At 46.7% G+C, this 22914-nt stretch overlaps 1 protein-coding gene across 1 annotated transcript in view; it reads right to left on the minus strand.

Annotated features, from left to right (window-relative positions):
- Window positions 1-22914, minus strand: part of SLC6A11 (solute carrier family 6 member 11) — a 128867-nt gene that overhangs the window by 84613 nt on the left and 21340 nt on the right. Inside the window, exon 5 of the mRNA XM_072785112.1 lies at window positions 15585-15717. Coding sequence (XP_072641213.1) covers window positions 15585-15717 — 133 coding nt within the window. The remainder of the gene's footprint in view (window positions 1-15584; window positions 15718-22914) is intronic.

Here is a 22914-nt window from a genome sequence, read left to right on the forward strand (position 1 = left end):
TTCAGGATAAAGATCATGTCTGGCTCCTGCAGAGTGAATTATCTTCTGCTTCGATCTTCTCACTGGGGGGTTCTAGTTCATTACACATGGGGGATTGTCAAACAGGAAGGAAGACAGCTGCTGCCATAGCACAGTGCATAGTGTGAGACCTATAGGTGCCCCTTCCACTTTCCCAAAACACATCCCTGCTCAAGGACCCTCAATGGATCCCCACTGTCCATGTGACCTTAGTCTGGCACTTATGCTCCCCACTCCCTTGAAATCTGGCCTTCCCTATGGCTTCCCAATTTCCACAGCCACCCTTGACTCTCTCCCTTTCCTTACCTGTCTTCCACTGGAAGGCCCAGTTCAGCCCTCCACTTGGCTGTCCTTCAAAGTGAAGCTCATGTCCTATCTCTTCCAAGAGGCCTTTCCAGACCACTCTGGCTTCCTTAGACAACCTCTGTACCAACATGACAATGCCACTATTTGATAGCTAATCTATACTACAAAATCGTGTTAATTATCTTCAAGTCAGTGAGTCCAATCTTACTTCTCCATTAGACAGAGAACTTTTTAAGTTAGAGAGTAGCTTTATAAAAATCACAAGCAATTAAATAAAAACAGCAGTGATTTGCATGTGTCCTCCAGGCAAGTATTTGCATGCCTAACTCCACTTAAGCCCTATAGTGACCCACTGACATGAGCATTCTTACTGTCCCTGGTGAAGGTCAAGCTAACAGCTCAGAGCAAAGAAAGGCCCATACCCAGACCTGCAGGGCAAAGCTTTGGTTCAAAGTCTTAGGATCACCTGGCTCTGTTCCCTTCTTCCCATTCACCTACATGTCACCTGCCAATGGTGCCAAGCACATGGTAAACACTTGGGCTGGTAAATATTTACCTAGGCCAGGAAGGGAGCCAACATTTATTCAGGGCTCCACATATACTAGTGGAAAGAACACTGTGGTTTTGAGATTCACCTCTGCAGTCCTGCATTCAAATCCTGACTCCTCCAATGGCTGCGTGACCCTGTGCACATCACCTACATCTCTGGGCCTCAGTATCTTCATTTATAAAATGGGTTTGCTAACACTTACCTGACACTCTGTTGTGAAGGTTAAGTTGAATAATGAATGTAGAGTCCGCAGCCCAATGTCTGGCACGCAGTTAAGGACTTGGTAAATGATGTTTACCCAGCTTAGGGCAAAGACCCGAGCTTTGAACCAGGGTCAATCTGACTCCATAGCTCCTATGACATCCTCTCCATCTCCCTGCATCCTCCCTCTAAACCTGTGATCACTCTTCATTTGCTGCTGGTCCTTAGACAAGGGTCTCACACCTACAGCTGCACAGTTGGGATCACATACAATTCCTATGGACCCTGCCTCATTTTTCACTCTTTTCCCCAAAGACAGGTTTTCCTTTCCCTCTGCTAATTTCCTAGCCACTGGGGGTGGGGTGGGGTGGGGTGGGGAAGAGACCTTGGTTGTAGGATTGTCAGGAAATGCTTTGGAACTTTCACCCCAATCAAACAGGTCCTAGCACATGACAAGCATCACATACTTGTCAGCTGATTGAATCAACTAACAAGTGACCGCTCCCAGCACCTACCACGTGGCTTACCCTAGAGATAAAGAAATGCAGAAGAGGCCCTGACAAGTCATGGATGCTCACTCACCAAATGAGGAGGAAGGAAGAAGGGAGAGAGGAAAAGACAGAAGGAAAATGGAAGAGAGGAGGGAAGGAAAAGGGATGCATGCCAGCTTTATGGCCTTTGTATAGTTTCTTTTTCCTGGAATCCCCTTTCTCCTCTGCTCTGGGGTAATTAATAATCATCCAGCTTGGATGCCACTGCTTCCCTGGGGCCATTCCCAGCACAGGGATGTTTCATAACTGCCTGTTTACTGGCCTGCCTATACTCCAGACCCTAAACTTGTTTAGGGTCAATATCTGCAGTCCCAGGCACAGGGCATGCTTAATAAATATTTGCCTCTCAAAGTAAGAAGTCTCCCTGAGCCTGCAAGCCTGGCCGTCATGGGACAATGACAGGCAAACTTGGGGCAGTTGTATGCTGCTGCCATCAAGAGCCAGTGGAGGAGTTAGAGAAGGCCAAGGAGGATGAGGGTGGAGGGGGTCTGGAAGGCTTCCTGGAGGAAGAAGAGCTATCAGGGAGGGGCAGAAAAACAGTGGATGAAGAAGCAGGAGCTGGAAGAGGGCACAGTGCTACCTGTCACCCTGCCAATGCCCGTTACCTGTCAGTGACATAGGGAGGACTGGCAGTAAGGGGCACAGAGACAGGGAGACACATTTGAGGGAAGGCTCACTTGGGGTGAAGGAGACTTAAATCTCTTCCATCCAATGCTAGCATTTCCCAAATGCCAGGGTGGGATTCAAGCTGGACCTTCAACCATGGGCGGAATGTCAGGGCAAGAGGGAAGGCAACCAGACGTGAGGGGGGAGATGGTAGAAGGGTGTCTGTCTTGCTGGGGGAGGCGGGTAGTGGACAGAGGTTTTCTGGGTGGATGAGACCGGTGATTTTGGTAGAGGTTTCACAGCTTTTAACCTTCCTATCAAAATGACCTCCCATGGGGAAGGAAAACCATATGAATAAAGTATTTCCTTTGGCATTTTCAATGATGGAGAAAAACTGTTAAGTATCCTAAGAGCCCAACAGTCATGGAATACCTTATTATGTCATGGGATATATACTCAACGGAATTTAAAAATCATCTTTTGGCAAAATGGGGGCACACACTTTGTGAAGGACTGTTAAATGAAAACTGTACAGGGGCGCACCTGGGCGACTCAGATGGTTAAGCGTCTGCCTTCGGCTCAGGTCATAATCCTAGGGTCCTGGGACTGAGCCCCACATTGGGCTCCCTGTTCAGTGGGGAGCCTGTTCCTCCCTCTCCCTCTGCTCCTGCTTGTGCCCTGTCACTCTCAAATGAATATATTTAAAAAATGTATTTTAAAAAAGGAAAATGTACAATATTGAATTACAGCACATTATGATGAAATGAGGTATAAACTATGGTTAGACATGTATAAGGATCGGCAGGCAGCATGTGAACAACCTGGGGAGACTGGTCTTCATTCTCAGAGAAGTCATGAAATGAAAGCCATGGTTAAGGAAGCCGAGTCCGGCAGTGGTGGATAATCAGCCTGGACAGGGTGCCCGGCAGGGTAGCCCCTGTGCCATCAGCCAGGTGTAGATAGGATATCACTGGAGGAGAGCACTGGAAAGACTCTAGAACATGCAAGGTAGCTAGACTACAGTCACATATTTCAAATACCAATGCATGGGTTGCTGTGAAGGTGTTTTGTAGATGTGATTAAGGTCCATCATTGGCTAACTTTGAGTTTGAGAGATCATTCCAGATGATCTGAGTGGGTCTGATTCAATCAGTTACAAGGCCTTAGGAGCAGAAACCAGGTTTCCCTAAGGAAGAACTGGTGCCTGTGGGCTGACAAACTGCAGTCTGCCCTTCTTGACAGCCTGCAATACAGACTTCACAGACTTGCCCCATAATCACCAATGTCTCCCATGAAGTCTCTGTATCTCCTCCTGGTTCTGCTGCTCTAGGTGAATGCTGATGGACACAGTGGTAACAGGGATGGGGAGGGAGGATCGAAGGATTCTGGAGGAAGACAGGGGCTCCCTGTCAATTCTGACTAGACTAGACCGAGCTAGCCAATTACTGCCAGGCCAATAGCAAGCAGGAGCTCTGTAACTTGCCAGCCCACCACTTAGCCATTCACCCCACAGTCTACCCAGGCTCACATCATCTCTCAGCATTCCCCCCGAACACCCTTTTGGGCCTGTGCTCATCACCCTCTCATCCCTGCCTGGAGCCTCCTAGACATGCTGACCCCATGTCCTCCTTCCCCTACCACATGCTCTGGCTGCCAGGCCCCCCTGACTCAATTGATCTCTCACTAGTGACACCAGCACAGCCACTGACCCGTCACTGCACTTGTCCTGCTAACCTTGACACAAGAGGAAACTGAGGCCCTGAGAGATGAAGTGTGTCAACAGCTAGAAGGTCATGGTGGCCTGCACTGTATCACACAGTTGGTAAGTGATAGAGTAGAACGGCAGCTCATTTTATTCTTCTTCATTGCCATCTTCATCCCCTTTGTCAGATTCTTGAAGGCAGGATGGATACACAGCAGTGAGTGCCTAGGACTGCTAATATTCAACAGGCACAAAATAAGTACCGACTCACTTCTGGTTTAGTTCTCCAAAAGCACTGCTCTTGGTCTCTCACTTTGAGAGTGAAGCCACTTTGACTTTTCTATGCCTGCCACTTTGGGAGGGTGGGTTCCCATTTCCCAGGGAGGCCACACAAGTGGGCGCGCTCCACAGAGTGCCAGGTACCCAGAGGTGCTCTGCTCCACAAGGGTTAACAGTGCCTGCTGCCCCCACCCAGGTCCCCCTTGCAGTGTGCTCCAGCAGGCTTTCTCAGGAGGTGGCCAGCCCTCCAGAACCCCTCCCATCCAGCAACCACTCGGACTTTGGGGGGCCTTTGTGCTTTAATAAAGACGGTATTACTGAGTCACAAAGCTTCCCTCCTTTCCAACCTTCCTCGCTGCCAGGGTTCCCGCTAAAGGTGAAGCGCTGTCATTCAAGGCCAAAGAAAGGGTTGAATCAAGATGCTAAACTCTTTTGACTTAATGTGACAATCTATGGCTCTCCCCAAACCACAGTTGTGGGAGAAGCACTCCCAACTGGGCACAAAAACCCCTCGGCAGCGGCTTCGGGTGTCCTCAGGTTCTGGGGGCCTGAGGGCAGGGATCTCCCTGCGCGGGCCGCCTGGGCTCTCTGCATGCATCTCATGAGCGCTCTAGTTTCCTCGCTGAATGCAGACATCAGCCGGGCCACTGGGAGAGCCCTGCCACCAACGCCGTCCCCGCTTGCTTCGGGCTGCAACAAAGGCCACTTGAGGGCCGAGAGACAGCGCTGCCCAGTTCCCTCTCTGGGCCTGTTCTCTTCCCTTTCACACATCTTTCCCTTTTATTTCCCCTGCCCCCTTTACTCCTGCTTTATGCCTCATTGAATCCATTAGCCACTTTATAGGGTGCTCCTGAAGAATAAATTTTCTGTGTGGGGCTCCTGGTCCTTTCCCTGCTGGCGGTTCCAAACCGCCTTGATTGTGGGGTGTGGGGGGGTGCCAATGGAGAAAAAAGGCACACACTCCAGGGAGGAGCCTCCAACGGCCCCTCTGGGCTGTGCCTCCATGAGGCAGCTCTAGGGCAGGCTGCCTGGAGTAGATGCCCTCACCTGCCCAGGGGCCCCACCCCGCTCCTTCTCTATCCCAATACACTCTGGTCCCCCAAGATCTTAGGGCACATAGCTTAAGCCCCGTGATCTTTGGTTTTCTCATCTGCAAAATGGGAGTAACAGTTATACCTTTCTCTGAGGGTTGCTGTGAGGACTCAGTGGGTTAATGTTGTGAGGGCTTTAGAACAAGGCCTGGATCAAACAAAGTGCCACTTAAAGCATTTGCTTTCCTATTATCATCATGCAGATGACACGGGCTGTTTAAGAGTCCTTGTGCCACCTCCAATTCCTCTACTTGCTGGTGAATGAAGGAAGGGAAAGGAAAAAAATCAATTCAGGGCTATTTGCAGCTGTTTCTGTGTGAGTGTGTCTATGTGTGTGTGTGTGTGTGTGTTTTCTTTTCTCCTGCCTTGGTGTCCTGGAGCTCTGAAAAGAATAAAAACAGAGCCCCAAAGCAGTGAAAAGGCAGGATTTTTCTTAAAATCTCAGCTAATCCTGCAGCTTCCTTTAAAGTGGCAATAGTAAGTAGGAGGCGGGGAAGGGACCAGAACTGTTTTTGCAGTGCCCTCCCCTCCCAACCTCTGCTCCTGGAGACCAGGAAACGAGGGGGAAAAATCCATAAATCATCCACCGAGGAGGAGGACAGAAGAAGAAATTGGGCAGAGGAGAGAGCAAAGAACAGGAGCCAGCTGGGGAGGGAGTGGGGGACAGCATGAGGGGACACCCTGACTATCCGGTGGGCAGGACAGCTGCCTTCGGAGGGCAGAGTATCTCAGAGTATCCAGGCCAGAGGCTGGGGCAAGCCACGCCCATTCAAAAGTCAAAGGACTGCAAGGTCTTGAACCCCTGTGCACCTCTGGCCCCAGAACAAGGATGCCATACCCAAAGGCATCCAACATGACACTTCTCTCTATTCCACTGTCACCTCCACCTTGGTCACCTGCTAACAGGGCTCCTTGTAGCCTCTCTGACTCCCACCCATCCATTTGCAACAAGCAGCCAGAGACAGCTTTTAAGGACGAAAATCATATTATACTACTCATGCTTAAGAACTCTCAGGGGAAAAAGAAAAAAAAAAAAAAAAAGAACTCTCAGGGGCTCTCCATCACACTCAGAATAAAATCCTGACCTTTCCCTACGGCCTACGAGGTCTTTCTACTGCCAATCTCCTCTGTCCCATCTCCTGCCACCACTGATTCTGTGTGGGCCCCAATTTGCTTGACTGTACATTTGCCAGGTCCTTTCCATTTGAGAATTTTACATGTGCTACTCACATGGCCAATCCCTTCTTGTCCTTCCCTTTGATGATGCGATACTCTTCTTGACAAAACCCTTCTCTGACTCCTCTGAGGGGTTCCTCTGCCCTCATTCTTTCCTCTCCCAGGTTTGTTTTTCTTCCACACATAGAATTTGTGTGACTTGTTCATTCTCCATCTCCCCCACCAGGCCATAAGCTTCATGGTCTGGATCATTCACCATTGAAAAGAGCCCCAGCCTGGTACCCAGCACACAGTTAAGTGTGCAATAGACACTTACTGGATGAATGAATGAGTGAACGAGCAACATCTATAGCAAGTGAGCATTTGGATACAAGAAATAGCACATTTTGGGGCTAAGAAGCCTGGGGTGAGATTTTAAGGATCTTTCAGAAGAGCTCTCCATTGCAATTATCATCATAGTTTTGCAGTGTTTTAAACGGGCCATGCTTTGGGTGACAGCTTTTTATGTTAGTTTCTCGTTAAATGGCAAGGAGTCTGCATGAGTTAAATAGATTGCAGATCCACAAATATTTTCTGTACCAAAGAATGAATATTTTAGGCTTTGTGGATCATAGGGTCTCTGTCACAACCATTCAACTCTGCTGCTTTTGTAGCACAAGAGCAGCCACAGACAATGCTTACAGGAATGGATGTGGCTGTGTTCCAATAAAACTTTATTTACAAAAACAGGCCATTGGCCTGATTTGGCTAATCCCTGAATTAGACTAAGGTTTAGCAAAGCTACAAAAGAAGGACAACTAGTAATGACCAGATTTTTTCATCTTCAACAAATATGCATAGAGGTATTGGGAAAATATTGCAAAACCATGACATTGCTTCACATGCTGTCATCTGATAAAATAGAATGAAGATAGTAACACAGATAATTTATTTGAAAATGCTGTTTCATAGAAAACATTGTATTTCATTTGTATTGTTCTGCATGTCAGCAATAAGTTTGTACAAACGGGAAATTCTATGAGCAGTTTTCACTCTGAAGGTACTAGGGAGCTACATGTGTAGCTGAGGGAGTAGATAGATGGACAACAAAAATGGAGAGGACAGGATGTTTGCCAGGGATATTACAAAAGGAGACTTGGTCAATAACTGGATGAGATAATAAAGGGAGAAGTTATCAAAAATGACCTGGCAATTTCAGGTTTATGAGACCAGGGGAGGAATGAATGGATCAAGATGAATTTGGCTGATGAATAATAAAACAAAAACCAAAAAAAAAACAAGGCCAGAGGAAAGTTGATCTTTTCAACAAATGGACATCTACATGTAAAAAATAAATAGATCTAGACACAGACCTTATTTACATCATTCACAAAAATTAACTCAAAATGATCACAGACCTAATATGAAACACAAAACTATAAAGCTCTTGGAAGATAACTGGAGAAAACCTAGGTAACTTTGGATATGGCAATAAATTTTATTATTATTATTTTTAGAGAGGGAGGGTTGAGGGAAGGGACAGAGGAAGAGAGAGAATATTAAGTAAGCTCCATGCCCAGTGTGGAGCCTAATGCCAGGCTTGAACTCACAACCCTGAAATCATGACCTGAGCCAAAATTGAGAGTCAGACATTTAACTGACTAAGCCATCTGGGGACCCTGGCAATGATTTTTCAGACACAGCAATGGCAGGATCCATGATACATTTGGTAAGATATATTTCATTAAAATGAAAAATGAAAAATTTCTGTTCTGCCAAAGATCATATCAAGAAGAGTGAGACGACAAACCAAAGACTGGAAGAAAACAGGTGCAAGAGACACATCTGATAAAGGACTATTAACTAAAATACACACACAAAAAAAACCCCTTAAAGTCAACAATAAGAGAGTAACCTGATTACAAAATGGGCCCAAGGCCTTAACATACACCTAATCAAAGAAGATATACAGAAGGCAAGTAAGCATATAAAAATATGCTCTGCATCATCTGTCATCAGAGAAATGAAAATTAAAACAATGAGATACCACTACACACCTATTAGAATAGCCACATTCCAAAACACTCACAGCACCAATTGGTGGTGAGGATGTAAAATAATATTAACGGTAATTCACTGCTGGTGGGAATGCAAAATGGTACAGCAACTTTGGAAGACAGTTTGGCAGCTTCTTACAAAACAAACCCTCATTGGAGTGCCTGGGTGGCACAGTCGGTTAAGCATCCAACTCTTGGTTTTGGCTCAGGTCGTGATCTTGAGATTGAGCCCTGCATCAGGCTCTGTGCTAGGTGTGGAGACAGCTTGGGTTTCTCTTTCCCTTTCCTTCTGCCCCTCACCCACCCCATGCATTCACACACACACACACACACACACACTCTCTCTCTCTCTCTCTCTCTCTCTCAAATAAATAAATAAATAAATAAATCTTAAAAACAAAACAAAACGAAACTCACCATACAATCTAGCAATCACACTCCTTGGTATTTAATCCAAACGAGTTGAAAACTTATGTCCACACAAAAATCTGCACACAAATGTTTATAACAGCTTCATTAATAATTGCCAAACTCAGAAGTACCCAAAATGTCAATAGGTGAATGGATATGCACCCTTGTTTATTTCAGTATTACTTATAATAGCTAAGATATAGAAGCAACCTAAGTGTCCATCAATAGATGAATGGATAAAGAAGCTGTGGTGTATGTGTGTGTGTGTGTGTGTGTGTATAATATATATATATATATACACATATATATATATATGTATATATATATATATATAAAACATGGATGGACCTCGAGTGTATTAGGCTAGTAAGTCTGACAGAGAAAGATAAATGCCCTAAGATTTTACTTATATGTGAAATCTAAAAAACAAAACAATGAATAAACAAAAAATAGAACCATACCTATAAATACAGAGCACAAACTGATGGTTGCCAGAGGGGAGGTAAGGTAGGGGGATGGGCAAAATGGGTGAAGAGTGGCAGATACAGGTTGGAATAAGTAAGTCACAGGAATGAAAGGTAAGCACTGGGAAAATAGTTGAATTATAACAGTGTTTTATGGTGACAGACAGGAGCTCCAGATGTGAACACAGCATAACATACAGAGATATTGAATCACTATGTTGTACGCTTGAAACTAATGTAACATGTGTCAACTATACTCAAATAAGCCAATTTTTTAAAAGGTGAATGGATGGATAAATTGTGGTACATCCATCCAGACAATGCAATATTATTCAGTGCTAAAAAGAAATGAACTTTCAAGCCATCAAACGACACAGAGGAACCTTAATGCATGTCACTAAGTGAAGGAAGCCAGTCTGAAAAGGCCACGTACTGTATGGTTCCAATGATATGACATTCTGGAAAAGTAGAAACTATGGAGACAGTGAAAAGATGAGTGGTTGCCAGGAGCTGAGTGTGAGGGAGAAGAAAAGGTGGAGCACAAAGGATTTTTAGAGCAGTGAGACTATTCTGTATGATACTATAATGGTGGACACATGTTATTATACATGTATAATAACACATGTTATTATACATTCATCCAAATGCACAGAATGTACAGCATCAAGAGTGAACCCTCATGTAAACTATGGACTTTGGGTGATGATGATGTGCCAGTGTGGGTTTATCAATTGTAGCAAATGCCCAACTCTGGTGGGGGATTTTGATCAAAGAGGGAGGTTATACATATTGTAGGAGCAGGGGATATATAGGAAATCTCTGTACTTCCGCCTCTATTTTGCTATGAACCTAAAACTGCTCTAAAAAATAGTCTTTAAAAACAAACTATAAAACCAAAGAGACAGAAAATCACAAAGATGTCTCCATGTTGTGGTCACTTGATTTCAATTATCCAGAGTAAAACTATTGATATCCAGAAGATGACAAGGTACAAACAGTCTGGATGTGTCTTCCTGAAGAAAGTATCCTAGAACCCTCCATCTTTGCAGAATTTAATAAATAAATGAGAAAAGTTTTTATTTATTTTTCTAACCCAGATTTCTAGAATTTCCAATAGTGCCTAAAGAGAGAAAAAAGTAAGTGTGCAGAGCTCAAACTGTACTACACTGTGGTAGGGAAGTAAATAGCTTTCTGAGTACCTACTGTGTGCTTAGAACTACAATCAATGTGTTCACACTGAGCCTGCATATGAATTCCCAGCTGGGGGGCATGAGAGCAGATGAGGATTAGGCTTAGGGACAGCAGACAGACCGGGGCTTTATTCCCACTCTGCTCTTTCCAAACTGAGTGGCCTTGGGCAAACCTCACAACTTCTCTGGGCCTCTACTTCCTTATTTGTAAAATAGGGTTTGAACTTAAAAACCAAGATGTCTCCCAGTTCCGACATCCTATATTCCAATATTTCAGAGCCAATTCTCAGCCTTTAGAATCCCCACATTTGTAGCATCTGATTCTCTTAACTGTTCTATTGTGAATGCTAGCAATAATACTCTAACTGTTCTATTGTGAATGTGAGCACTAATACACTGATACTCTAGGCTGTATGCTCTATGGAGACAAGGTTGCCCACCATCCTCTCTACTGTACCCCAGCACCTTGCAGGGAGCCCCAGGTGTAGGTGGAGTTCATTCATTCTACAAATGTTTATTAAGAACAGTTATGGGGAATCTCTGGGCAGCTCAGTGTTTTAGCACCTGCCTTCAGCCCAGGGCGTGATCCTGAAGTCCCGGGATCGAGTCCCACATTGGGCTCCCTGCATGGAGCCTGCTTCTCCCTCTGCCTGTGTCTCTGCCTCTCTCTCTCTCTTTCTCTCTCTGTGACTTTCATGAATAAATAAATAAAAATCTTTAAAAAAAAAAAAAAAAGAACAGTTATGTGACCCCTTGCTACATACCAAAGCTGGAACCTAGTTAGTGTCTCTCCAACCCAGAGCAGATTCTTCTGACCCTGGGGAGATCCTAAATGCTGGCCTCTGTGACATCAGAGGACTGTAAAGCACTTGAAAGGGGTGCAGGAGAGGATGGTATTGAAGGATATCCACAGAGACTGTCCATGGGGGGAATGCTAATGTCAGTGCAGACTCAAGAGTAGGAGCCCATGTGCTGACTGTTAAACTGCTGGAGTGTAGCTGGGCCTTCACCTGAGGCCTTATCACAGACTCATCTGTGACCTGATCCCAAATCTGCACTTAGATGGTTACCTGCTAACTGGCTGGGCCTGCAGTGTCTGCTGCCAGGAGCAGGAGCCAAGTTTGTTGAATTAAGTCAAAGCTGGGGTTATAGTTTTTACCTTGGGTATAAGAGGGGGCCAGGAAACTTTTCTCAGGTTAATGGAATTTCAGAATTTTCTGTTGAGGTCTGAGTATGGGAAGCAGGCTGGGACTTATCTGTGGCCTGGCCAAGAGCAGAAAGACAGGGTTCTCCTTGCTTGGACAGCCTCATGAAAGTGGCTCTGGCCAGGGCCCCACAGCCAGAGACAGGGGCAGCAGCTGCCCACTCTGGAAGACTCAGATGACCTGTGTTTATTTTTAGCTGTTTTTGTACAGAACCTGAAAAACCTTTGGACTCTCGGCTTATATCCAAGGTGAGGTGAACAATAAACAGTAAGAAAAGCATCAGTCCCTCTCCTGAGAAGACACCGTGTGCCAGTCAGGGACTGCTGGTCCCCTGAAACTGTCAGAACCTCATCATTTATAAATAGCTGAGGAGCTGGGCCACCAGGCTCTAGTTCCTGAGCTGACACCTACCACTTACTGTGCAACCTTGGACAAATCCCTTCTGCTCTCTGAGCCTTAGTTTCCTGAATGATAAAATAAGGGTTGGGGGTAGGCCAGATGATTTCCAAGAAACCACACAGCTCTGGAAAACCACATCCTAGCCTGGATGCTAGCCCTGGTCTTTAGCATGAAACAGGTAGAAAAGCTCCTAAAACTGAGTCTTTAGGAAAATGCTTAATTGGTTCATCTGTTTTCAGCACTTTCCTGAAAAAGCACAATCTAGATCCAGCTGCAACCAACCTCTGAGCATCTACTATGTGCTAAGCTATCTCATTAACTGCCTCTTTATAACCAGCCCATCAAAAACTGTCATTGTCTCTATGTCACAGATGATAGGCAGGACGGCACATTCATCCAAAGCACAGGCTTGGGGCCTGTTTCCTACCTGAGGGTCCTTAAGCAAATTACTTACCTATTTCCACAAGCTTCAGTTTCCTTATAGGTAACAGAGATAACAATTGTCCCTGTCGCCTGGGGTTTTTTCACGATTTGGATGGAGTGGGCATGAGAAGCACTCAATGATGATTACCCATTACTATTACGAGCACTGCTACTACTGCCATCATTACCATGTCTACTAGAGACAAGAATAAGTAGGCTCAAGCAGAATGTGTGAAAGGACATCACTCAAAATATCACAACATTCTAAAATGTGATCAAGTCCAAGTACAGGTAAGATGGGAGCAGCTCTGGGTCAGTGTTGAGGCACAAAGTCTTCATGTAACTCAGCCCAGGCTTCTCAGCCTCTTAGCCTCTGGGTCTCCATCTATAAAATAGAGGTAATATTTCTCCAGGTTGTAGATTTTGTGTGCTAATGTGAATGAAAAATGCCTCGCAGAGTGTGCAGTGAGCAGAAGGCTGTGGATGAATGTTCTCTCCCATGCCTTCCCATATGCCTCTTTTAAAATTCCAAGAATGCAGCCTGCCGGTCCTCTCTTGAAGCCCAGTCCCTGCATGAGAATTCTCGACACACAGTCTCGATGGCCCAGCCAATGGCAAGTGGCCCTATCATGGGACTCAGTTTCCCTCAGGGCTGAGAGGACTGAAATTTTGTTATGACCTATGTCCTGGGCCCAGGAACTCAAGGCCACATGTGCACATGGGACAACCCAAGCACACGCATGCACTGACACCTTGCCCTGACCACACACAACTGTCACCCAGCCAAACCCACTGGCCTTGGCACTGACTCCCAAGAAAGTGCTACTTGTGGTAGAAGCAGTAATAGTATCCCTCCTGTTTACAGTTCATAAAGTACTCTCACATATGTTGACTAGGTAGGGTAGAGGCTGTGTTTTATCTATCTGTGGATAGCCACTGAATAATGCTAGGTATACCAGAAACTACTTCTCAAATGAATAAATTTTATCTTTACAACAAGACTTTTTAAGATCACCATTATTCAGCACTTGCTATTAATTAAACTTACTAAGCATTGAACATGCATCCTTGCATCTCATTCTGGCAACCATCCCATAAGACAAGCCTGATATCAATCCCTATTTTGCAGAAGAGGAAACTGAGGCTCACAGAAGTTAAGTGACATGCTAAGGTGATGGCTAATGAGTGACAGACCTGAGAAGTGAATCCAGATCACAGACTCTGGTTCTTCACCCCTCTAAGTCATTCTCCTCTTTAGCCAGAAGAGGCACCAAAGAGGGGAACAGGAGTAAAGTGTATATACTCTAAAGAAATATGTCAATAATGCACTGATTTAGATTTGGAAAAACAGGAAAAATCCTATTGCTTTCATGAGACAAACTAGAGAAAGCAAGGATCAGCAAAATCATCTTGGCTAATAGGACAGGATCTTTCTCATCCCCCAGGCACATTATGATTCCTTTCTAGTACCCCATAGCATGGGGGCTTGTTGGTATCTGTTTTCTGCTCTCCTAAGTTCCCTCTAGCAGGTCCATCCACCTGTCAAACACTTACCCCTGTGGGAGCTGAGGGAACCATCTTTTGGATGGCTATTAAGAGTTATTAAGTCCCCACTTCCTTAGAGGTTGATTGTTAGCCCCGACCCAGCCAACAGCTTAGAATGAAGGTGATATCTACTGGAAACAGGCAGGTAAGGAGTGACATGGTCTTGGTGAGCCAGAAATAAGAAAAGCTTCATGTTCTCTTTCCCACAAGAAAAAAATGGAACAGCACAAATGAGGAAACTATTAGCACTGATATTCAGCCAGATAGTCAAGGCAATAGGGAATGGTGGGGACTGTGGCCAACCAGAGTATCTCTAGAAGGAGGTGGTTGCTGCTCAGCTCAGCCAAATGCTGCTGTGCAGGTATGCAGGCCCAGTATCGCCAAATCTTCCAACTTTTTTTTTCTTTTTAAAGATTTTATTTATTTATTCATGACACACAGAGACATAGGCAAAGGGAGAAGCAGGTTCTCTGTGGGGAACCTGAAGTGGGACTTGATCCCAGGTCCCTGGGATCACAACCTGAGTCAAAGGCAGATGCTCAACCACTGACCCACCCAGGCATCCCACCTTTCAACTTTCCAAAGGATACCAGAATCACATTTCCTTTTTCAACATGAAATCTAATCTCCAGATTTTCAAATGTTGGCATCTAATTCTTTACTTCCTTTTCTTAAATAAAACATGTGAGTGGGCTACCTTTGTCCATGAGCTACATGTATAACCTCTGTATTGATCCTTGTGGTATAGATGGCTGTGCTAAAGATGTCCCCATGCTCCCCAACATTTCAAGCCTCCCTGGCCCATAGGTGAGGTCATGCTTTAGGTTCTGGCCAGGTGCCTGTAGTAACTTCTTAGCCAGGCCTGGTGAGAGCTGGCTGCCTCCTCCCATTTCTCTTCCCTGAGGGGATACAGGCCCCAGAGCTATGGGGTACAGATGGCACAGCTAGGCGACAAGATGGAAGCATCTGCCCTCCCCTCCACAGACTCCAGGTGGGTGAGGTCTTGGGGCCTATCAGGGTAGGCAGCCAGCATTTCCTGCCCTCACACATACCTGGAGCATGTGTCTTCATCACAAAAACTACATGGTGATAGTTTAGTACTTCCAGTTTTCAAAGCACTTTACCTCTCCTTTCCTTGCACAGCTCTCAATAAGACAGGACAGGCTTTGTTATTGCACAGATGAGTAAACTGAGGCTCAGGAGGCAGAACTGAATAGGTCTGAGGTGTGTGGCAAGGAATTAGTACACTGGGATTCTAGCTGTGGGCTCCAGAGTGGACTCCCAGTCCAGTGCTCCTCCTAACTCCCAACAGAAGAGCTGACTTTTGCAATGTGAACTCCTTGGCATTCTCTGGGTCACCTGTGATCTCATACAAGGACACCTCACATCCTCCCCTACCCATGGCTAGTTGCTTGATGATACACCTCTTACCTTTCCTGTGGATTTGGTCCCCTTCCAGATGCAGAAGTAGCAGATGGTCCAGGCTGCCAGGAGACACAAAGCCAGCTCCCAGCGGAGGTTCCCAATGTGCTCGATCCCATCTGAGATGGCCAAGACCCGGCGCCTGCAGAGGGGAGGGGGGAGAGTCACAGGGGCTTGAGACCCACCCTGACCCCACCCTGGGCAAAGCTAGTGCTATAGAAGGGCAGGATGGGCCACTGATTCATTTACCTGCCCTCCACCCTTTGCCAAGCACTTCTTCTGAGCCAAACCCAGGGCTGGGTATGAGGGTGCCAGAGAGGAGTAAGACCTAGCCCTCTTTGTGGATTCGCTCAAAGGGGAAAAGACAGGACAGTTAGCAGATGGTTTATGGTGAGCGTGGCAAAGACTACAGCAAAGGAAGTGTGGGGGCTTTGAAAAGACCAAGAAGCATCTAGCCTATCTTGAGGTTGCTGGGAGACTGAAGGACTGTCCATACACATCCCGGATGCGGGGTCCCTCCTTCAGCAGGTGAAATTATATATCCCTGGCCTGCCAAACTAAATAGTGGCCATCAAACTTGCTTTGGCCAATGGCACCAGAGCCAGGTGGTGTGGTTCGCCATGTTTCCTTTTCCCTACTGTTGTTGTCATGACAGGGAATATGTCAAGATGAAGCCTCTAGAAGCCTGAGTTCCCAAGTGACTACATGAACCCTCCTGCTGCCCTTTGTCAAAGATGTTGCGTGAGTAAGAAAGCAACTCTATTGCTTTAAACTACTGAGATCTTTGGAAGTGTTTTATTATGGCAAAACCCAACCAATCCTGATGTAGAAGATTCAGGGAAATCGTTCTGGAAGAAGTGATATTTGAGTTAAACTCTGAAGGATGATGGAATTTAGTCAGGAGAGAGAGGGAGTTAAGGCTGTTTTAGACAGAGGGGATAGCCAGAAAACAGAGCATGGGTTACCTGGGGAATACTGGAGCACAGAGATCAAAAGGGAAAAGCAGAAAAGGAAAACAGAGGAGTATCCCCAGGAGCCTTGAATAGCATGCTGAGAGTAGGGGTATCCCAGAGGACCCAGGCCACAAGATGGGGAGGACCCCTGGCTATGCTGAGCCAATGCCGCCAGCCACAGTCTTCCTTTAGAACCCATCAATTCTTCAGGGTTGACACAGGCCTGGCTCCCAGAGCCCATGCCTGGGGTTTGTGTTTCTTTAAAGTCAAACTCGCCACGCTCCATATTGTGCAGAACCATGGCACCAACACAAACCCCCTCCAAACTCGCTCCACGAACCCCATTCTGGCTGCCAAACCACCCCCGCTGGACCACGCCAGTTGTCTCAGCTCTCTGGGAACGTCCTTTGAGCAAGCAGCTCCCATCCCACCAAGCATGAAAGCCTTCCTCAGTGTCTGTCTCCCTGGGAATCTGCTCAGGGCCTGATTCTGCATTAATTACCCAATGACACCAATTAGCACTGGTCTACAGGCTCCCTCCGGCCCCAGTCCCTGCTGGAGAAATCAGGCAGGCCCCCAAACAAAATTGGGCTGTGGATTTACTTGAAAGGAAGCCAGCTTTCAGACCTAGAGCCAGAAGTGGGAAAATCCACTTACATACACATTTACTGAGCATCTACTATGTACCAGGCACTATATTAATACTGCGGACAAAAAGGTAAGCATGTATGACTTTTGCCCTCTACTAGTATAAGTCAGACCAAAAAAAGTCCAAGTTATTTAAGGAAGTAGACAATCACATAGTTAGAACAGTTTTTTTTTTTGTTTTTTAAGATTTATTTCTTTATTTTAGAGAGAGTGGAGAGAACAGGAACAGGAAGGGCAGAGGGAGAGGGAGGGAAAATCTCAAATAGGCTCTGTGCTCAGATCAATCTCAAGACCCTGAGATCATGACCTGTGCAGAAACCAAAAGTCAGATGCTTAACCAACTAGGCCACCCAGGTGCCCCAGCAACATTTTTTGTGTTTTGTTTCTTAAATCTTAGTAGCCTCTGGCTTTAATTCCTTTAAAAACTACAGGCCATTAAATAAAACCTTTAAGACTATTATCATAACAGAGCAGCATGCCTCAGAGCATAGTCTTTGGGGAGTGCTCAATAAAAATACAAAAATTCCTGCACCCTGTCCCAGACCCACTGAATCTGTATTTTTTCCATATGACTCCCTGGAAGCTTAATTATGCCACATTTCCCCAAGGACTGCTTTATGCATGTGGCTTGAGCACCACAGAAGTAGAGTTTCCTGGCAATGAAAGAGTGACCTACAAACTCCGTTTGAATAGTATTTTTTTTTTTTAAGGATGCCTGCTTTTTTTATTTTTTATTTATTTATGATAGTTACAGAGAGAGAGAGAGGGAGGCAGAGACACAGGCAGAGGGAGAAGCAGGCTCCATGCACCGGGAGCCCGATGTGGGATTCGATCCCGGGTCTCCGGGATCACGCCCTGGGCCAAAGGCAGGCGCCAAACCGCTGCGCCACCCAGGGATCCCTGAATAGTATTTTTGAAGAGGACCTGGGGACAGCGTCTGGTATCCTTTGAGAAGCTACTGAAGGGCTGGACTTTCTCTCCCCCAAAATACTGTGATGCACCCACTGACTCCTGAAATTCTGCACCTCAGGGTGCTCATCAAGTACCTGGTTTCCAGATAAAGAGTCTCCTAGCTGACATATATCTACCACCTTGCAAACTGCCCCCAATAGCATCCTGAATGCCCATCAGCTGGTGAATGAGAAAGGCTAAGTCCACACAGGAAAGAAAGTGGGCCAGGGCAGATGGTGTGCTTTTCCCAGTCCACTCCAGGCTCTGAATTTTTCATTAAAGAAACACTTACATGAGGTCCCTAGCTAGCAGGGGTGCACATACACACATGCCTTCTTGTTGATGTAGTTGTTTTCTGAACCGGAGTTTGAAACCTGGAAACAGCATGGGGGGTGGGGGTAGAAGGATAGCAAAGGGGGCAAAGCAGCCAGGAGGGAGCTGGCTCAGGTCCCCTCTCCTTCCACATTTTGGATGCTGCAAACTTTTGAGTCATGCAGCCTGCCTCGGCGCCCTCTCGCTTAATTGAACAATCTAATTCCCAGAATGGGAAGCAGATTACTAAAAGCTATGCAGGATGAATTGCCCTTTTGTTCCACCAGACACTATTTGAAAACATCCTCAAATTATTTTCTTTAGGTTTTACCAGAGCTGACTTGACCTTAGGTTTCTAAAGATAGGGGGCTCGGGGGCCAGGTTCTCAGCCTGTGGGGCTGTGGGTTGTTTTGAAACCCACAAGGGCAGCCTTTGAGAGTCCAGGGGCTGAGGCACTCAACTCCGGAGACTTGGAGAAGGCACAGCTCTTCCTGGGAAAAAGCTTTCTTAATGACCCTCCCCCAAGAAGTGCTGGGACAGGAGAAAGGTCTGAATAAGGAAGAGTTTGCTGCCAAACCCTGGCAAAAAAAAAGGACCAAGGAACAGACCTCCTGACACTGTCCAGGGAACGGGAATTGTTGAAGACTAGATGGAACTCTTTGGAGGCATTTATTTGAGTTACACTGAACACCTACTATGAGCCAGGAAGGGAAGCTGATCCTTCATGAGGCATCTCTTTCAGGCCATAAATGCAGAATATTTCTGAATATTATTATTCAGAGACTAAAATTTTAGAGCTTGGAGGTATGATGTCTCTGCTTCCCCAGTCCTTGGCACATACAGAGATGGGCTGGGTTTAAATCGAGCTCTGCTCCTTACCAGCTGTGTAACCTTGGGTAAAGGACATCACATCTGACTCTCAGCTTCTTCATCTATAAAATGGGAATGACAATATCTCCCTTTGATAGGTTTTCAAGCATTATCTAACCCTCCCCACAATCCTTAAAGTTAAGTACAATCACCATCATTTCAAAGATGGAGAAACTTAGGTGCTGAGAAATTAAATAATTTCCCAAAGTCATACCAGGAGCAAGGAGCAGAGCTGGGATTTGAACTCAGGGCTCCTGACTCCAAAGCCCACACATTCAGCCCCAATGCTAGCTCCTAGATTCCCCCGTAACACTAAAATTGCTGCCTTCCTGTCTTAAAGCTGTTGGAAAATGCATGCCCCAAAGCTATGTTACATGTCTTTGTGTATAACGTAAATAGTACACAACATATGTCCTTCATACATGTATTAATTTATTCAAGTAGCACTTATCAAGGCATCTTTAGTGTGCCACTGTTACACTTGGGGATCTGTAAAGAGCTCATGTTCTTTTTTTAAAAAAGATTTTATTTATTTGTTCATGAGAGGCACAGAGAGAGAGGCAGAGACATAGGCAGAGGGAGAAGCAGGTTCCCTGATGGGAGCCCAATGCAGGACTCGATCCCAGGACCCGGGATTACGACCTGAGCCGAAGGCAGTCACTCAACCACCGAGCTACCCAGGTGCCCCCAAGAGCTCATGTTCTAATGGGGAAAGCAAACAAGAAAACAGAACCAGGCATGGAGAGGATAAGGACAGAGAAAAGCAGGGACACTCACTGGGGATATGGCCAGTATCATGATGTGGATGTGAAAATGGGACTGAGCCAGGGGGTCCTGGAGGGTAGGAGGAGAATTAGCAAAGAAGAGGTGGGAGCATTTGGGGCAGAAAGGCCACCAGGTACAAGAGGCTGGAACAAAGTCTCAGTGAGGCCAGGGAAGAGCACAGCACATCAGGGCAGGGTAGCAGAAGCTGGGGTGAGAGGCAGGGGTGAGAACAGGGCTGGGTGTGAGCAAGGGCTAGACTATGAGCCTTGCTGAGGAGCTGAGGGCAACAGAAGCCTAGTGGAATCTCAAATAGGAGTGAAACCCCATCATGTACATGTTTTGGAAAACTCTCTTTGGCTGCAGGAGGAAGAATGGACAATAAGGGTGGAATGGGGCAGGGTTGCCTTAGTTTGGACACTAAAGGGAGAGGGTCTGGATCAAGGTTAAGGGAATGGCCCTGGAGGGGAACAAGTGGGCTTGAAAATAGCACAGGCACAAGGTGATTGCCTGGAAGTGGTGGGTAGCAGGGAATCTGGGTCTCAGCTGATACCCAGCTTCACACCTGGATGGATGGGGGTTCTTCAGCTGAGCAGGAGTGATTGTCAAGCAGGTTGGAGGAGAAAGTGGTAAAGAATCAACCTTTTAGACAAGATGATTTTGAGGTGCTTGTAGGACACTCAGAAAGCTGCAATGTCCAGAGGCAATTGGGTCTCTTGCTGTAAAGCTCAGAAAAGAGATGCAGGGAGGAGATTCAGACCTAGACTGTCAAGGTATGCTGGGAGAGCATGAGGCTGCCTGGGGAGAGCTGGAGGAGAAGGAGGAGGGAGAGGACCTGGAAGAGGGAGAGGAGCTTCCAGAACCCCAACATTTACAGGGCAGAGAGAGGAAGGGAGGAGCCCTTGTAGGAGGGACACAAGTGTGAGCAGAAAGGCAGGGGAGCAATAGGAGAAGGTGGCATCCCTGGAGGCAGAGGGCATTTCAGAAGGGGAAGCCGCCTATCTGCCAAGTGCTGCAGGGCAGCCTGGCATGAGGGATGGTGTTGCGGGATTTGGGACCAGAAGGTGTGGTGAGGCAAGGAGAGCCGATCCCTGTGGGGCAGACTTCAGGCAGCCGTGGGTAGGGAGCAGACATGCAGTGGGACCCCGTTGAGGTGGCTCTTGGGGAAAGGTTAGGTCTCATGGATCAGAGGCTGTGGTAGCTAAAAGGGCCACACAGAGCACAAAAGCGGTTTTACTTCTGCCTGTTTTGTTTTCAGGTTGGTACAAATGGGATAGTTAATAGGTGAGGGGGGTGTCAAACACAGGACAGCATGGCGTGTAAGGGAGGAGAGAAGAAAGAATCTGCAGGTGGAGATGTTGTCATTTCCTACAGGAACAGAGAGAAAGAGTTGGGGAAAATCAAGAGGCCAGTTTGAAAGTAACCATCCTAATTAAGAGACTGTCAGGAAAGAACTAGGTGGAGCTGACAATGGAGGGGACCATGGTAGGTGCCACTAACACCCTTACAGCTTGCTACATTCAGTCCTCATTGTGAGGGCATTATTAGACCCATTTTGTGGGCAGGGAAACTGAGGCCAAGTGAGGTAAAGCATCTTGCCCAGATTAGGACTTGAAATCAGGTTCTTCTGGTACCCACACCCCTCCCCCTACTGCTGCCTTGCCAGAAATTGACCCAGGCAGAGGATGCACCTCACTCAAGGCCCTTCCTCCATCCTTCACAGTCCTAGGGAAATGGCTGGAATCCCAAATCCAGTCCTCAGGCATCAGGCTCATTCCCCTCTCAGTGTCTCATACACAGAGAGGCTGAGTCCAGAGAGAAGGAAACAGCCTCACACCTGGGGCTTCCCTAGCTTCCAGAGCCAGGAGTGGTCCGAACCAGGAAAGCAAAGAGGGAGCAGACAGCCAGGCCCCTCTCCCCCACCCGCAGAGAGCCTGGGAGAGGCCCTGTGGGAACAGCTCCCAGCGTGGCTGGCCAGCCGGGAGGCCTCATCTTAATGTCCAGCACGGAGCTGGAGCGGGCAAACACATCACCTTTCTTTAACCTGCCACGGAGGAAGCGGTGCCAGGGACGCAGAGACCGCCCTAAAAACTGGCACTGAGGGGCCAGGCTATAAATAGCCTCGCTGGTCTTCCTTTCTGGTCTCCCCAAGCAACAAGCAAACAAAAAAGGGCCCATCACCAAAACAAATGTGCCTTCCCTGCCTGCCCCCTCCAGAATCTCTCTGCCTTCAGAGTTCCGCTGTCACTTCTCTGGGAAGGAAGAAGTGCAGGCCCCCAGCTCTCCCCACATATGGGGGCTTGCTTCTCTGGGCCCTTGGCAGAAGTCCCAAAACCCACTGGAGGCTCAGGGTGAAGAAATGGAGGTTTCTGCATCATTCAATCTCTCAGCAGGTTGTTATCAGGTGCTAACTCCTAAGGGCTAAAGCTACAACAATGAGTAAAACTTACCACCCAGGGATATAAAGATAATAATAACAAGGACCATTAATAATAGCTTCGATTTCCTTCATGCTTATTCCCAAGGGGAATACGACAGTTATTTACACATAGGAAAACTGTGGCTTAGGCAAATTAACATGCCCAGGGAGGTGGAGGCAGAACCTAAAGCGAAAGATGTTCAACTCTAGAGCTTGGACTCACTGTCTGGTTGTGGAGAAGATGGGCCAGGACTGTGCCATTCAGGGAATACAACTAGGGACCCAGGTTGGCCTGAGACATCCCCTTAGGTCACACAGATGTCCCCACCAGCCCCCAAACACACTCTGACTTCACTAAAGGATTCATTCCTGTTGTTCCCTCTGCCAGGAATGTCTTTCTTAATTCACCCAAGCTATAAAAACT

This window comes from Canis lupus, chromosome 19 (assembly GCF_048164855.1).
Source record: "Canis lupus baileyi chromosome 19, mCanLup2.hap1, whole genome shotgun sequence".
In the NCBI taxonomy this organism is placed as follows: Eukaryota; Metazoa; Chordata; class Mammalia; order Carnivora; family Canidae; genus Canis; species Canis lupus.